The following is a 15379-nucleotide window of genomic DNA, read 5'->3' as shown; positions in this document are numbered from 1 at the left end:
CCACAACACTTTTGATTCATATTGTAAAATACACAGATATAATAAACCTATTTGCAATAGTTCATAAATTAATAAGTGTCATTATAATTGATCCAAATCATACATGGTCTTATTTGCTCTAGTACACACTCATGTCACATTGAATGTAATGATTGTCAATTATTATTAATTGCTTCTCTACACTTCATATAACCACAAATTAAAAAAAAATCACACTTGTTAATAGTAAAGAAAAACCTGTTATATTTAGCTAATTTTTTATATTAAAGGTTTAATGTTGTTCTTAGGGAGGAAAAGACAATTTAGCTCATTTTCAAGTCAGCAGATTTAAAGTAAGTGAGTCACTTTGGCTATGAAAGAATCACACTGAGCTTTTTAGTCCCAAAACACTGTGTTTCCCCAGATGCTCTGCTTTGATAAACTACAGCGAAAGCTCATCTGAACCGTGGTATGGATCAGAAACAGTGTGAACTTGCATAATTCCACTGGATTTTGAATTAGACAAACCGCTTAAAGATCTACAGTATAAACAAATATGATATTAAAAAACCCAAAAAATCAGTAATCATGACATAGTAAGAGGATGGAGGCACATTCAAATGTATGATAGCCAGAGGAATTTATGTTTGGCAATTTCTTTTAAATTTTGACAAATGACAAATTACAATGTAATAAGTAAGTAGGTAAGTAAGTAACTATTATTTGTATAGCGCCTTTTGCAGACAGAAGTCACAAGGTGCTCCACAAGTTAAAAACATAAAAGACAAAAAAAAAAAACCAAGTGCCGCCATATAAAACAATCATTTCAAATTCAAATAAAAACAGTTTGAGTTAAAATGCTTAGCAAAATAAAAAGTTTTCAATTGGTTTTTAAAAGAATTCCCAGAGTCCAGGGAATGCAGGGAGAACGGGGCCACATTCCAGAGTTTAGATTATAAATTACTTAAAAATGAATTTAAAGCAAACAAGCAATTAAAATGTACTTTTATAAATATTGAGTTGTGAAGTAATAAATGCATTTTCATAACGCACGACCAAACCTAACATTGAATAGTTTGTTGCAAAATACATTTCATTTGAATAATGGTACTAAAAACCCATGAAAGTTTGAAATGCAATAGATTTTGTTGTTATTTGAAATTTTCATTTTGAAAATGTAAGATTGAATTGAAGAGTTTTCATATTGAATTCTAAGTTGTTAAATTCATTTTCAAATTGCAAATTGATTTGTCAATTGAAAATTGAATATCGCTTTGAATTAATTCCATCTATAAAGGATGGATCAGCAATTAAATTTAACTAACTTTGCCAAACTATCTTAGTTTGAAAGAATCATAGATACAGTATAAACACTCTAAAAAAAGAGTGCAACGAGACTTTGTCTGTCATCTTAAAGCTATTTCTCTTCTGTGATTTTGTTCTAAAAAGGCAGCCACGACTCGTCTTGATGTCAGTGAACTCAGCCGAGCAGGTCAGTGAGAGTGGCTGCTGACTAATTAATCCTCTTTGCGTTCTTCACTCCTCCAGCTTTGCTTCGTGGCAGTTGTTGACTTGCTCTCAGAGGAGCTCAGGTGGTGACCTAAAATCCAGCAGAGCAGATCCACACACACCTTTGATGGATTCATAACTTGCTTCAAATACAAGAACTAAGTTCTTCAACACAGTGGGGACTACTCAAAACTTTCTATTTTTTCCTTTTACTGATTTTTTTTTCTTTTCTTCACCTACATCTGTTTCCCAATTAAATCTGCCCGATGAAAGCAACCCTTTGATATCAGGTTTGGGTCAAAAGATGGACATGAAAAGTGAAGATGGACTCTGTGAGCCAGCAAAGGTCAGTAAAACACACCATCTCATTTTTAGATCTCTGGAAAACCCAAAATAAAAGATTATTTTATCAGTTAAACGCGGTTTGATCAAAGCACATAACACTACATATTTGTATTCTGTTTGATGCTGCCAAAATACCTATAAGTAAGGAATGAGTTAGCTGACTGGCATCATGGCAGAGTTAATTAAATATGCTGTGTTTACTGTCAAACGCTGTTTCTGCATCAAGCCTGTTAAATGAGGAAACATGAGCTTGATGAGAAGCAAAGTGCTGGACAGCAGCATGAGGAGCCAGAAGGGCCCGGAGGAGTTTAACTCTGAGCATTAACCAGCTCAGGGCTAAATCTGGATCCCAAATAATTCATTTGAAAGCTGCCTTTTTCTCTGGCACAGACTGTGTCAACACGTGGAGCCAGACAGGTGGCGTTGTGAGTGCGAGCTGCATGACTGCGTGAATCTTGGACAGAAGGAGCTGGATTATAGCTGAAGGATGTCAAGGCAGTGCTGTTTCTGTAGAGCTGCTGAAGTCCATGAAACAAAGGAATAATCACTTTCAGTGCTGCTCTTTGAGTCAAAAATATAATGAATTTGTCCAAACTCCAAAGAGAAATTGATGGAAAGAAAACAAACATTTTTATTAGTCATGAATTTGTGTTACTAGCAGGGAATGTTTACTAATTGTTTGTTACTTTATACAAATTTAAAGTTAGTTTATTGTTTATCTCTATAAATTTCTTAAAGACTCACTCCAAATAAAATAGTGTTGTTTTTTCATGTTCTAGGGCCATTTTTTTATAATGACGGACATGTATGAAGAAAATTCATCTTAAAAGTGCACTTCTGAGTATTTCTTTAGTCAAATCGTTGTGAATCAGGAGCAGATGAAAAAATGCAGTTTGAAGTAGGTTATTTTTTTATGTAAAAATAACTATGCTGGGCGGGCCAAAAGCTCCCTGCTCCGCTCTATTCTGATGCATCCACTTGAGAAGAAAATGAGAAAGAAGGAGGTGCATATTCTGTATTTATGAAGTTCTTTAGTACGATATTCAAATCAAATGTTTTATTTAAAGTCAAGATTTTTTCTTAACTTCTATAGTGCTGTAATGAATTATTTTCATTTCATAATTTGTGTTTGCCGATCCAATTCATTGTCGATATTAGTTCATTTTAAATGATCCGATTCATTGACCTAAAATCGATCCAGGACATCTTTAGCCAAAACCTCAACTGGTTTTCCAGATTCCTTGCATTTCATACAAGCTAATCAAGTGTAAATAAAATATGTTTACAAGCAAACAAGTAAACAATTATTTCCTGGTAAATTCATTCACATTTAAGGACTCTAATTTTTAATTTAGAGGAGAAAAAATACGTTTTTGTATAATTTACACCAGAAATAATAAGTTTCACCCATAGGCCACCATTAGGATGTATTTTATTTCACTGATATAATTTTAATTTTTAGGAAAAAGAAATGAATTATGTTGCATTTCTTTCCTCTTTATGTACGATAAGAGCTGAAAAAACTTTAAAGAATGTAAAACTAGGTCAAAAACGAGGTCATAAAGCTTTGCGTAACAGTAATATAAATTAAGTGTACAAATTATGTTTGTAAAATTTATATTGACACTATCTGATTACTTCAAACAAGTAAAAAGTTTTGTGTTTTTTTTTCATTATTGGATCTGAACATGTGAAAATAGCTAAAGGAAACTTGTTGGTTTGCTTTTTTTAACTGGTTCTTTATTCCGTCCCCTTTTCCTTTAAGTTTCAGGGCCTGTTTTCTCCTAAGACTAAGGGCTGATGTCGGCTAAGGTTATCACCATGGTGACCTTTGCTGACACAGCAAAGGTCTCGCCTGTAGAGCTGCATGAGCCTCCGTGTCTGAGCGCCACGCTGTCTCCTGGGCTCAGGCGGAAAAAGATGCTGTGGCAGAATGCTGTCAAACACATAATTATCCAGCAGGAGCTCAATGCTCAGGTGATTTTCAAGGGAATGAAATTATCCTAAACTCCTCCCTAATTATTCTGCTCTGTGATTTAGCTCTAAAAATATATTTTTTTAACCTTGTGGCTCCCTTTTTTTAAGGCGGGTGTTGAACCAGCACGCAAAATCTTTGTGACAGATTCCTACATTGAGGATATCAACAGGCAGATCCGCAGCAAGGCCTCACGTGGGGTGACAAAACGGCGCTCATCCACTGTCAGAGTCCAGACCCGGGGATCCACCAGCACCTATGGCAGTGTTGGAGGTTCTACCTGTGACTACACCAGTGATGCAGATTTCTTTGTTTGCTGGGGCAACACCATCCGCGGTGTTTACATACCCATGCTGCGGCACACGTTCAAGTCCCGTGACCTGGAGAAGCTCTACCAACTATACTCTTCTCACCAAAGACGCAACTCTCTAGCCATCACCAATGTGATCGATGCAGTGGCCAAGCTGCACGTGTTGGTCCTGTACCTGGTGCTGGCCCCAGAGCCCAACACAGACACCCTGCGTTCTTACTTTACAAGCATTTTCATGATGATAGCTGTAGCTCTGTGCGTTGTGGTTTTGAACTGCAAAGACTCCTTGTCCCCAAAGTGGCTTCACTATGCTGGCCTTGCAAGCTGGTTTTCTCAAACCACACAGATTTTGGGAGGGTTTGTTTTTGGACTAGAGACAGATCCATCCTGGTATGTTTTATTCACACTTTTTGCTACATACACACTGCTACCACTTCCTCTGCTGTGGGCTATTTGCGCCGGATCCATTACCTCATTGCTGCACCTTGTTGTGGAGATTTTGTCTTACTACAAAGATGCTGTGCTTTTAAAAAAGGTGAGACAAACATATGTCATGTTAAAATTCACTTCCTTACACTTTTTCCTGATCTGTGCAAAACAAAAATTTACAAGTTAAGAATTGGATTTAGGCAAGTTGTGACTTGAAGGTTGCCAGTCTGATTCCCATTGACTTGCACAATGTTGGACTTCCATATTGACTGAAATGCCCTTAAGCATGACACCTAACTGCCTGCATGGTGGCTTTGCAGCTTTCTGGAAACACCCAACGTGGGTGTTCCGAGAGAGGATATTTCCCTTCGGAAAAAAACATATTCTACTAAAAACAAATGTAAATTTACTTGCTTTAATTTAAACCAAAATAGATACAGAAAAATATATTGCAAATCCTCCTAAACCCTCTAAAGTATTTCCTTTATTGCTGGGTTTTTTCCCCGTGTTGTGCACAGTCTCTGTTTCATGCCTTGTTTGGCAAAGGCTGTGCCTTAACTTTATATTGAACTCTCTGGACCGGTTAAACTGTTAAACCTGTTAAAGAGACAGAAGCTGAAATGCAGACCTTTATGTTAAAATGAGAAACACTGACATAAAACACTGATTGAGGAAAATATCTCTATAATTATTGCAAATCTGATGATAGTAAATGAAAAAAATGATGCCAACACCGTTTTTTGATCTAATTTGTTGCAAATGTTGCATTTGTTCTACTATATCTAGCTCTGTGCCCATAGAGCAGTCGACCTCTGACTGAACGATTGCAGGTTTAGTTCCTGCTCCTCATGCCTATGTGTCAAAGTGTTCTAGAGCAAGACACTGAACCCTACATTGCTCCTGGAGGTTATCAGTTATCTTACAGGTTTATATGTTAAAGAGCAACCATGGTTTCCACACCTCCCCTTCCTCACAGGAACATTATCTCACTCCGGAAGTCTTCATCATGCAAATTTGTTCAAAAAAAGTTTGTTTTCCTGACAGAAATCTATCTGATTTCCTTCTGGAAAACAGAAAACTGCTGTTGGAAGGTGGATTGTTGTCAAGAAGGACCTAAAAAGTGTAATAAAACCAATGTGGTAACAGTTTTGGCATTCAGAAGAGTTATGCCCTCTCTTTTTTTTAGCTTTGAGCTATTGTTCATGACAATTTTTTTATTTATTGTACTTCTAGCTACAATTAGAAACCAGTTTTAAATAAAAACGTTTTCCCTATTGTTTGTCTTCTGCAACCTGATGCTGTCATTAGGCTCCTAATTTATTGGTATTTGACTTGCTGTTGCAGGTTATTGTGTTTATTTAAGGTTAAATGAAGGAGCTTAAAGTCTAAAGTGATTTTTTTTCCGTTTCAGGTGTTTGGCAAAGGCCTTCTGTACCTGGGTATGAACACAGCCGGCTTATTCATCCACTACCTGACAGATCATGTCCAGAGACAGGTTTTCCTGGAGACGCGACGCTGCATTGAAGGTCGTCTCAAACTTGAGCAAGAGAACCAGAGACAGGTAAAGTTGAAAGAAAAGAATGTTACAAGTTATTGATTCAAGAAGGTTAATTTTGTGATGCTGCCTGACAGGAACGCCTGGTCCTGTCAATTCTGCCTCGCTTCGTTGCCTTGGAAATGATTGCAGACATGAGTTCTTGGGAGGACGAACTGAACCCTCAAGAGTTTCATAAGATCTATATACATGAGTACAAAGATGTCAGGTAAAAAATTCTTTGGTCATCCAGCAGAAGCTATAAAACCCATGCAGGTACACCTTTGTCTTTCAAGAAAGTGCTTTTAAAATAAAGAATTTTTAAATTTTTTGTCATCTGTAGCATCCTTTTTGCAGATATTAAAGGTTTTACTCAGTTATCCATGAATCTATCGGCTCAGGATTTGGTTCAAACCCTCAATGAGCTCTTTGGACGTTTTGACCGCCTGGCTGAGGTGAAAATCCTTGATATTTCTTTTTTAAATAAATCCCTTGTTTTTTTTACATTTTCTTTCATCTCTCACAACAGGAGCACCACTGCTTGCGGATAAAGATACTGGGGGACTGTTACTACTGTGTGTCTGGGGTGCCTGAACCACAGCATGCCCATGCCCGCTGTTGTGTAGAAATGGGGCTGGCTATGATCGCCACCATACGGTTGGTGCTGACTAGAGGAGTGATATCCATAGAAGTCACATTCCGATCCAAGCAGAATTCTGCTGCAGTCTTTAAAATTTTCCGTTCATTTTAATGATATAACTTATTTCAGCCTAATATCTACAACAGACTCGTGAGGAAGCAGCTGAACTTTGACTTGGACATGAGGATCGGTATACACTCTGGTTCTGTCCTGTGTGGTGTGCTGGGCCTGCAGAAGTGGCAGTTTGACGTCTGGTCATGGGACGTGGGCATCGCCAACATGCTGGAAGCTGGAGGAATACCAGGGTGAGTATCCTAAAAGGCACAATTTCATGTACGCTATTGAAATTTACAGCAAAGATCTCTAGGCATCTTGACTCATAGAATGAAGATTTATGCTCACTTTATTCTATTTTCTGAAGATAAGTTAACCTCGATGTAACCAGTTACATTTTTGTGTTTGCAAGGGTCCTGGCCAAGATAGGCAATAGCACAAATTATATTAGAGTTTTGAATGACAAAATGAAAATACATGTAAAAATGTAAATTTAAAAAACAAAAAACCTTTTCTATAAATGGGCCTAAAATGTTTATTTTTTTAAAAGAGTATGCATTAATGAATCCTTCATGTCTGGGTATTTCTCCAAAAGGTTTTAAATGCCTTTTTAAAAATAATTGGACTTTAAATTTTGTAGAAAAAATAAATAAATACTGGCAGTCAAGGAAAAGTAGTTGCTGTAAAAACACGTAAAATGGTCTTCAAGTCAGTCTTAAAGCTGTCTGGAAGTCAGTGAAGAGACCTCAAGAATGGTGTAACTTGTGCTGTCTATCTGGTCTTAGTCAACAGTTTTGCAGGAGTCCACGTTAGATGGGAATGACCAGATAGGTGAACCTTACATACATAAATTCTGAAAGTAATAAATGGAAAAAAAGAGTATTGGTTTAGCAATTTTGAAAAGATCCAGTCTTTGTGACATGCTCATTGGCTGAATGTGATACTTCAACAGAGCTATTTTTATAAATGTTCAAACGATCTCATTAACAATTTTAAAAAATGCAAGCATACTTGTGGTCCTAAAATTAACTTTAATTAATTATTTAAATTAACTCTAACAAAATGATTCATGTGAATAAGTCAGGCTATTCAATTGGTTGTTTCATTTGATTTTATTTTTTATCATTCAGGCGCATCCACATCTCAAGGACAACTTTGGACTGTCTAGGGGGAATCTACAAGACAGAGGACGGTCACGGAGGGGACAGGAACGAGTTCTTAATGAAACATAACATAGACACCTTCCTCATCTGCCCTTCAGAGGAGAGGAATGGTTTCATCGAGCCCATCAAAGTCCAGAGAACTATTCGGACCTGGAACCCTGAGATCCCTTTTGGTCATGTCATTGACATGAATAGTGTGAGTCCATCATGGATAGTTGGTGATACCACAGTCAGCTGAGAACCTTAACCGTTCATGTTTGTTCAATCCAGATCCTGGCATCATTCACAAATGGCTCGCTGCCCAGCATATGGCAGTCAAATTCCAGAGAAATCAAGAAACGCATCAAACATGCGATTGAGGTTCGAAGCAGCGAGCGCATGCACAAGGAGCACATCACTCCACTGACCCTTGTGTTCAAGGATGCCCTGATTGAGGCCAAGGTATGCAGGTAGAGACAATCAACCTTGAAAGTTAGCTAAAAATATCTCTGCAATAACCAGAATTGACAATTTTCTTTGGTCTAGTTCTCTCAAATCAGAGATGAAATGTTCAACTCCAACATGGTCTGCTCCTTCATCGTACTCCTCTTTCTCATGGCTGCCCAGGCCTTCATGTCCATTCCCAGGTGAAGCCCCAAACATTCAAATCTCTGCCTTCATCACATCTTTTTTTTCCTGTTTCCTACGGAGCTCAGGACATGAAAAAAAGAAAAATGTATCGCTCAAATTAATATTTGTGGCCACGAATTAGATTATTGTGTACACAATTGGTGCTTTGTAGTTACAAATTAGCATCTTTTGTGCACACATTAGTATTTCAGTCAGACAACTCATGCAGTAAAGAAGATTTATTTCCATATTTCTTTTAGTTTGGCAGAAGGCTCTATTCAAATATATAAAACAAAGATCTCCATGGAAAACTTTGAGTATTAATCTACCCCTAACGGAGCTCACAGGTGGAAGCCGGGGAAGAGGGGGGGGTAACGAACCCAGAGCTCGCGGAAATGGAAGAAGAGGGATTGGACTGCAAACCTGGAACTTAAGTAGGATGCTAAACAGGTGAGTTAATTAAACTGAACCGCCCGCGGGGAGGAGTAACCAGGTAAACGCACTGCTCGAGTTGTCTGCCTGAAATACTCCCAGGGTCGTTCATTTTGTGTGCACATATTAGTATTTTGTGGGCACAAATTTGTATTTTGTGCACGGGAATTAGTACTTTGTATGCACAAATTAGTTGTAGGAATTCATGTCATAAAAGTACTAGTTTGTTGCTGATTTGTGGCCAAAAAAACATTAAATTAAGGGAACAATTTTTTTGAATGTCTCTTCCAGGGCTCTATAGTTTCTTGAGGTGGAGTTTAATAATACAATAAAATGTACAAACTAAAAGAAACAGGAATATTGCAGAAAAATGGAAGCAAGGCAGTTGGAGAAACACACTAAAACATAAACTATTTGAAATCGAATGATACAAAATAATTATTCATGCAAAATAAGAGTTAAATAAAATTGTTTCTACGTGTTCACTCTTCTCTTCTTGACTCCTAATTCTGTTTTTCTTCTTCTGTTTCCCCTAAAATGCAGGCAGTTTCCGGCTGTCCTCCAGTTTGCTCTTTTCCTGCTTGCATACATGATGCTGCTGCTGGTTTCCCTCGCTGAACAGTTCAAGAGCACTCCTGTAGTGCTGCAGAACATCTGCTGCTGGTTCCACGAAAACAACAGCGCTCGCAACCTCCTCACTCTCACTGCCATTCTCATCAACTTTGCCCTGGCCTCTTCAGATATGGTGAGAATCAAATCAAATCAAACTTTATGTATTAAAAAAAAGCACTTGTCCTACATTGCGCAACTTGAAGCACTTTAACATTTAGATCAAAAAAACAAAACAAAACAAAAAACCACACAGTATTACAATAAATGTGTGTAAGAAGAGAGCATTTAATCAGTTTCAGATCAACTTTATTTGCATAACACGTTTCAGACAATGCTGCTTCTCCAAATGCTTGACAAGAAGCCACTTAAAAAAAATCATATGCACATACAGAAAGTAGCAGCCTATAAATGTCTTTATTTACAAATGAAGGATCTTAAAAATGATACTAGAGTCAGATGAAAAACACAAGTTGCTTTTGTTTTAGCCGTTTTTTTATTTTTACTATTTCTAACTTTACAAATTTGTTGTACTATTACAATTTAACTTTATAATGCTAAAACGTTGCATTATCTGTGGAAAATCCAAATGCCTCAAAACTAGCTAGTGCTGCCACCTTGTGGCTAAAGATTTCTTTTTTGTTTTTTTGCATCGCTGTGTTTACTGTAAAGGCAATCCAATCTAAATCACATCTCTCTTTACTGTACTTTGCTTTTTCAAAGCTTTTTCTATCTGGCTGAACCCAAACCTCTCACTTCATAATAGCTCTCTTCTATCTGGGTTAGATTTCTAAACTGGCAGCAAGTGTTGTACAAAGAACGAGCAGTTAAGAGCTAAATAACAACAACATCCAATTTAATTCCATATAACCAGGGAGTTATTAGTGATGATCTTTAGACAGAATATAAAATAAATCACATATCTATATCATTTTTTCAATACATACATATCTACATTATTTAAACTCAGATAATAAGATAAATAAGACTCCATCTTCACTTTTTTTTCATCCCCATACCTGTCCTCACTAAAGTAATTCAATAAGAAAACGCCTCCTGCTTAATTTCTGTTTGTAAAAAAATAAAGTGCATTCACTGCTGCCTGGTAAAAATATCTGATTCTGCCATCCTTTACAACAAAAACACACACTTTCAAGGGTTTCTAAAAAATCTACAAATTCATAATGTTGCATCATTGACGGAGCAAAGCAGACACACTTACTCATTTTCCCTGGAATGAGAGCAACTGAGCAAAAATAAACTTGAAGAACAAATATATTGTACTTAGAAAAAAAATAAATTGCGATGTTAAACTTTAAATCATATTTAAATGCAACATAAACACAAATATCAGGTTGGGAATCCTTGTAAGTTGGAGACAAATATGCCTTTCAGTTCAATGTTTTAATGGATATAGAAACCCAAACCAGAATTACATTAATGAGAGACTCTAAAATCTGTAAGCATAAAGAACTGAGTATAACTCAAGTGTTAAGTGCATGTTATAGGTCGTGGCTTGTCCTATTTGTAGATCATGTGCTGTGTGCAGGTCTGGTGTCTTCTATCAGTGACGAATGAGACTGACATGATGGAGAAGATGAAACTAAGCTCAGTTCCTTTCACCATCTGCACCTACCCTGAGGTAAGGAGAAGCCCAATAAGTTCATTTCCTTTTGCTCCAGCGTGACCTCAGTCTGTTACTTCATAAATAAGTCATGTCTGTCAAATTCAGATCTTCGTGCTGAGTGGCGTGGTTGCCATGGTTACGTGTGCTGTATTTCTGCGACTGAACTCCCTGCTAAAGCTGGCGGTGCTGCTGTTTGTAGTCACTCTGTACTCCTATGCCATTCACCTGGCCTTCGTCACGCTTGCACGCTACGACACACTGCAAAGGTTTGTCCTAAAAGTCCATCTATAGTTTCTGACTTCAATTATGAGTTTGTCAAGCTACCAACCTGTCTTACAGGTCTAACTATGTGAGAAGAAAAGGGATTTCCATTCTTCTCATGATCATGTTCACAGTGGCTGTTTTTTATAATGGACGACAGGTACAAAGAAACATTTCCCAGCACTGATTTTCCAATCTTTTTTTTGTTTTTTCAATCTGAATGACCAGGTACAATAAAACCAAGGTGATGCTGGGTGATCTTCCATCACGTTGCTGTTTCTTCTGCTCTCTCCAGTGGGAGGCCACCGCCAGGCTGGACTTCCTGTGGCGTCTGCAGGCCCAGCAGGAGGTGGAGGACATGAGGGCGCTGAGGGAGCACAACGAGAGTTTGTTACACAACATCCTACCTGTGCACGTGGCGCAGCATTTTCTGGAGCGGAACAGAAACGACCAGGTACCAAAAACAAACCCTGACCTATTACAGGAAATGTAATATCATGTGATTTACAGACATATTAATTGTTAACATGCTGTTTTATTTTGTCAAACAGACCAAGAAAAAAAAGTCTTATTTTAATTTAATGTAATTTATTCCCACATAGTAAACTTTTTTTCATAACAAGAAGCACATTCTGTTACCAATTATCTTTCGATGTGTTGTAAAATTATGATTATGTCGTTTTTAGCCCCCCCCCCCCTCCCAAAAAAAAACTGTTTTTTAGGACATAGTTTCTGCAGTGTGGCAGTAGTTCATTAGAAATTTGCCTCTAAGTTTTGGGTGGGCAACACCGCCCATTCTTCCCTTCCCCATTGCTGAGAGCTCTCTGTTTACACAGTCTCCCACTTGCTTACAGACCCTCACACCCCCAACCTAACATTAGAGATGCAAAAAAAAGAGAGCAACATTGGAGCTATCCAACGGTACAGTTCTGAGCCAAAAGTCAGCTCAGACAAGAAAAACAAAGACGTCTATTCGTCGACACTACAATCTTTTTTTCAAATGGCATTTTTTTTTCATCTGCTCCTTATTCACAACAATTTGAATAAAGAATTCTCAGAAATGCTATTTTAAGGTTAATTTTTTTTATTTTAGCTCTCAATCATCAGAAAAATGCCACAAGAACATGTTAAAAACACAATCTTTATTTAGAGTGGGTCTTTATGGTCTTAGACACAGAGAACATCCACATGAACCGGGTTATTGCGCAGAAATGTTTGATTTTCCTCAGGTCTGTGTTATCTCATATGAGCAGGTGAAACTGCGTGTAACAATGGTCATTTCAGGAGCTTTACTCCCAGTCTTATGATGAAGTGGGTGTCATGTTTGCCTCGGTCGCCGGCTTCAATGAGTACTTTGAGCAGAAAGAGATTAAACATGAAGGAGTGGACTGCCTGCGACTGCTCAATGAGATCATTGCTGGCTTTGATGAGGTGAGCAAACTTCAATTGTTCTAACAACCGTTAGTAGTTCATCAGAGAAAAATACCAGCTGGTTCTGAGTTTGAACGCTACTAAAGTGAAAAGTTCATCCTTTTCTACCAACAGAAGTAGTTTGCCCAGTTATATTAGAAGCAGCTGTCTGAAATTGAATCTTTTCTAGTTGTTGGAGGAGTCGTATTTCCACTGCGTAGAGAAGATCAAAACCATTGGAAGTTGCTATATGGCAGCCTCTGGTTTAGCTCCAAATAAACAGGTGGGAGGTCAGTTTCAGAGTCATTTCAGTTGAATTTCTTTAGGGAAACTCACTCGTCTGGATTTATGTTTTCCAGGCATCCATGGATAAGTGGAATCACCTGAGCGAGCTGGTTTTGTTTGCGTTGGCGATGCAGGAGACCTTGAAGGAGACCAACCGGCTCTCTGCTCAGAGTTTTAAGCTGCGTGTCGGTGAGTCGATTTCATTATTGTAGTAAACAGTGAGGAGAATCTGAGACCAGTGACCAAGATTTCATGATGGACTCTTTTAAGGAATTGCTCATGGGCCAGTAGTTGCGGGGGTGATCGGAGCCACCAAACCGCAGTATGACATCTGGGGGATGACAGTGAACCTGGCGAGTCGTATGGACACCACAGGAGTGAGTGGACGAATCCAGGTGCCTGAAGCCACCCGAAAAGTCCTGTCAGAGTGGGGCTTTGCCCTGGAGCTACGAGGAGAAATATTTATCAAGGGGGTGAGTGGGGGCTGAGCCTAGTCCATATAGTCTGTGGTAACTTTGCAGATAACGTAAGGAAAGCTTTATTAAAAGGAAAATGTTTAATTTTTATTCATTTTAAATTGAAGGAGTAACCTAAAAAGATTTTTTGTTTAATGCAGGTAAGTGAGTGCCAGGGAAAAGTGCGTACATACTTCATCAGCACCACGCGCAGTAAGCAGGGCAATGCTGGGAAGTACAGCAGGCTTGGGGGGCGCCCATCAGGACGCCTGACACTAGCCGAGGTCGTATTTGGGCTGGTCCAAGCCCGACAAAAGGAGAAAATAAGAGAAACCAACAGTAACTTTGGTCTGATTTCCTGCAAACTGAAGTGTTGAGAGGCACGCAGAGGAGAGGACTCATCCAGGCAGGGCTGTTCCTGCATGTTTACAGGGTGGATCAAATCCTCCAAGGATCTTGCAGAGTTTATTCCAGGTTTTGTCCATCAACCCAACGAGTTAGGAGAAGAACATGTTGGAAAAGTCTATTTCTAAACTTACCAAGAGGAGATTGGAAATGGAACGTTTCCTAGAATGGGCCTTTCTCTTCCACTGACTTCTTGTGAAGTACAGCAAATATTAGGGGGATCTCTGCTTTTTCTAGCTTTCTTGTTGCCATTTTTACAGTAAAACAAAAGCCAACATGTCTTTTTTCATATCTTGTATTGCAAGGTATATCAAACATTTGAGCCAAAAACTAGAATACCTCTAAAAAACAGCTAAATCACACTCTATAGTTCAGGGTTCTGCAACCTTTAGCGCTCAAAGAGCCATTTGTTACAGTTTCTAACAGCCATAAACCCAGCAAGAGCTGCAAAGTCACACTCTACTGTTTAGAAAAATGTTCTAAATTTATATTTTTGCGGTCATTAAGTCATTTGTTTATTTATTCATAAAATGTAGCTTTGAAACATTTACAATTATTGAATTATAACAGTGTTATATTACCATTGCACAGACAAGTTCCTTTCAAAATAAAATGTATCCTGTGTCAAATAAGACCCTGCTGCAGCGATTATACTTTAATACATTTGTCTCTGAAAGACAACTAGGCTTAAGAAAAGAATGTGAGTTTGAACTTATTCTAAAAAGAAACCACTCTGACATAAATCAGATCTTTTACTATTTAATTGCTTGTATTTGACATGTTTGCATTATGGAGTGAACGTGTCAAGGGCTCTTGATTTAGTATAACGTAGTGGTTAAAACGTACATTTTTCTCATCTAAGTTCACCTCAGTTTAAAAATCTAAAAATAAATGACCAACAACCCTATTATTTCTTCAAAATGTTAGCATTTTTCTTCAAAGCAAAAGAACCACAATGAAGGGATAAAAGAGCAGCATGTGGCTCTGGAGCCACAGGTTGCAGACCCCTGTTCTATTTCATCACACATGAGTTGGTTTTTGTCTGTATCTTCCATACGAACTCTATAAATGCAACCGTGTTGGTGTTTTAGACATCATGTGCTGTTCATTTTACATGTATACCATGCTTTTATACATTTTTTACAGAAATGTTTAATTGTATGATTGCCGTCCATCAAATAAACACATTTTCTGTCTGTTTTTGATACTTAAAATAATTTAAAAAACGATTTAATACTTATTGCATTCTACTTTTATCACACTAGTCATACAATTTAAGTTTTATTGGTTAAACGTACCCATTACATGGAATGGAAACCTATAATTTTGAAAGTGAAGGATTTACTTT

The 15379-nt window shown here is 37.9% G+C and overlaps 1 protein-coding gene across 3 annotated transcripts; it reads left to right on the top strand.

Moving 5' to 3' along the window:
- Positions 1 to 1370: 1370 nt before the first annotated feature.
- Positions 1371 to 15225, top strand: LOC101162414 (adenylate cyclase type 8). 3 transcript variants are annotated; one of them, XM_078942986.1, is made up of 22 exons: positions 1371 to 1471; positions 1762 to 1834; positions 3599 to 3810; positions 3919 to 4653; positions 5959 to 6108; positions 6180 to 6310; positions 6425 to 6536; positions 6611 to 6738; positions 6868 to 7026; positions 7906 to 8134; positions 8209 to 8379; positions 8464 to 8564; positions 9523 to 9724; positions 11138 to 11230; positions 11321 to 11481; positions 11555 to 11636; positions 11772 to 11930; positions 12761 to 12907; positions 13077 to 13169; positions 13246 to 13360; positions 13442 to 13644; positions 13788 to 15225. In XM_078942986.1, exons 3-22 carry the CDS (start codon positions 3634 to 3636, stop codon positions 14001 to 14003), a joined length of 3564 nt encoding a protein of 1187 aa, XP_078799112.1. In that variant the 5' UTR covers positions 1371 to 1471; positions 1762 to 1834; positions 3599 to 3633; the 3' UTR covers positions 14004 to 15225. The 3 variants fall into 3 exon arrangements, with proteins under 3 accessions (XP_078799112.1, XP_011489911.1, XP_078799113.1); XM_011491609.4 differs by lacking the exon at positions 1371 to 1471 and having other exon boundaries at positions 1528 to 1834; XM_078942987.1 differs by lacking the exons at positions 1371 to 1471; positions 11555 to 11636 and having other exon boundaries at positions 1528 to 1834; positions 11705 to 11930.
- Positions 15226 to 15379: the final 154 nt, after the last annotated feature.

This window comes from Oryzias latipes, chromosome 24, assembly GCF_053564925.1.
Source record: "Oryzias latipes strain Hd-rR chromosome 24, Olatipes_Hd-rR_3.1".
Classification (NCBI taxonomy): Eukaryota; Metazoa; Chordata; class Actinopteri; order Beloniformes; family Adrianichthyidae; genus Oryzias; species Oryzias latipes.
The sequence above is the reverse complement of the archived record's forward strand: the minus strand, read 5'-3'. Positions and strand labels throughout refer to the sequence as shown.

What these genes read in the sequence shown, in the direction of transcription:
- LOC101162414 (XM_078942986.1), top strand. Translation starts at nt 3,634, where the DNA reads ATGTCGGCTAAGGTTATCACCATGGTGACCTTTGCTGACACAGCAAAG. An exon ending in AGCGGAACAGAAACGACCAG is followed by an intron (nt 11,931 to 12,760) that starts GTACCAAAAACA and finishes TGGTCATTTCAG; the next exon opens with GAGCTTTACTCCCAGTCTTA. An exon ending in GTTTAGCTCCAAATAAACAG is followed by an intron (nt 13,170 to 13,245) that starts GTGGGAGGTCAG and finishes TATGTTTTCCAG; the next exon opens with GCATCCATGGATAAGTGGAA.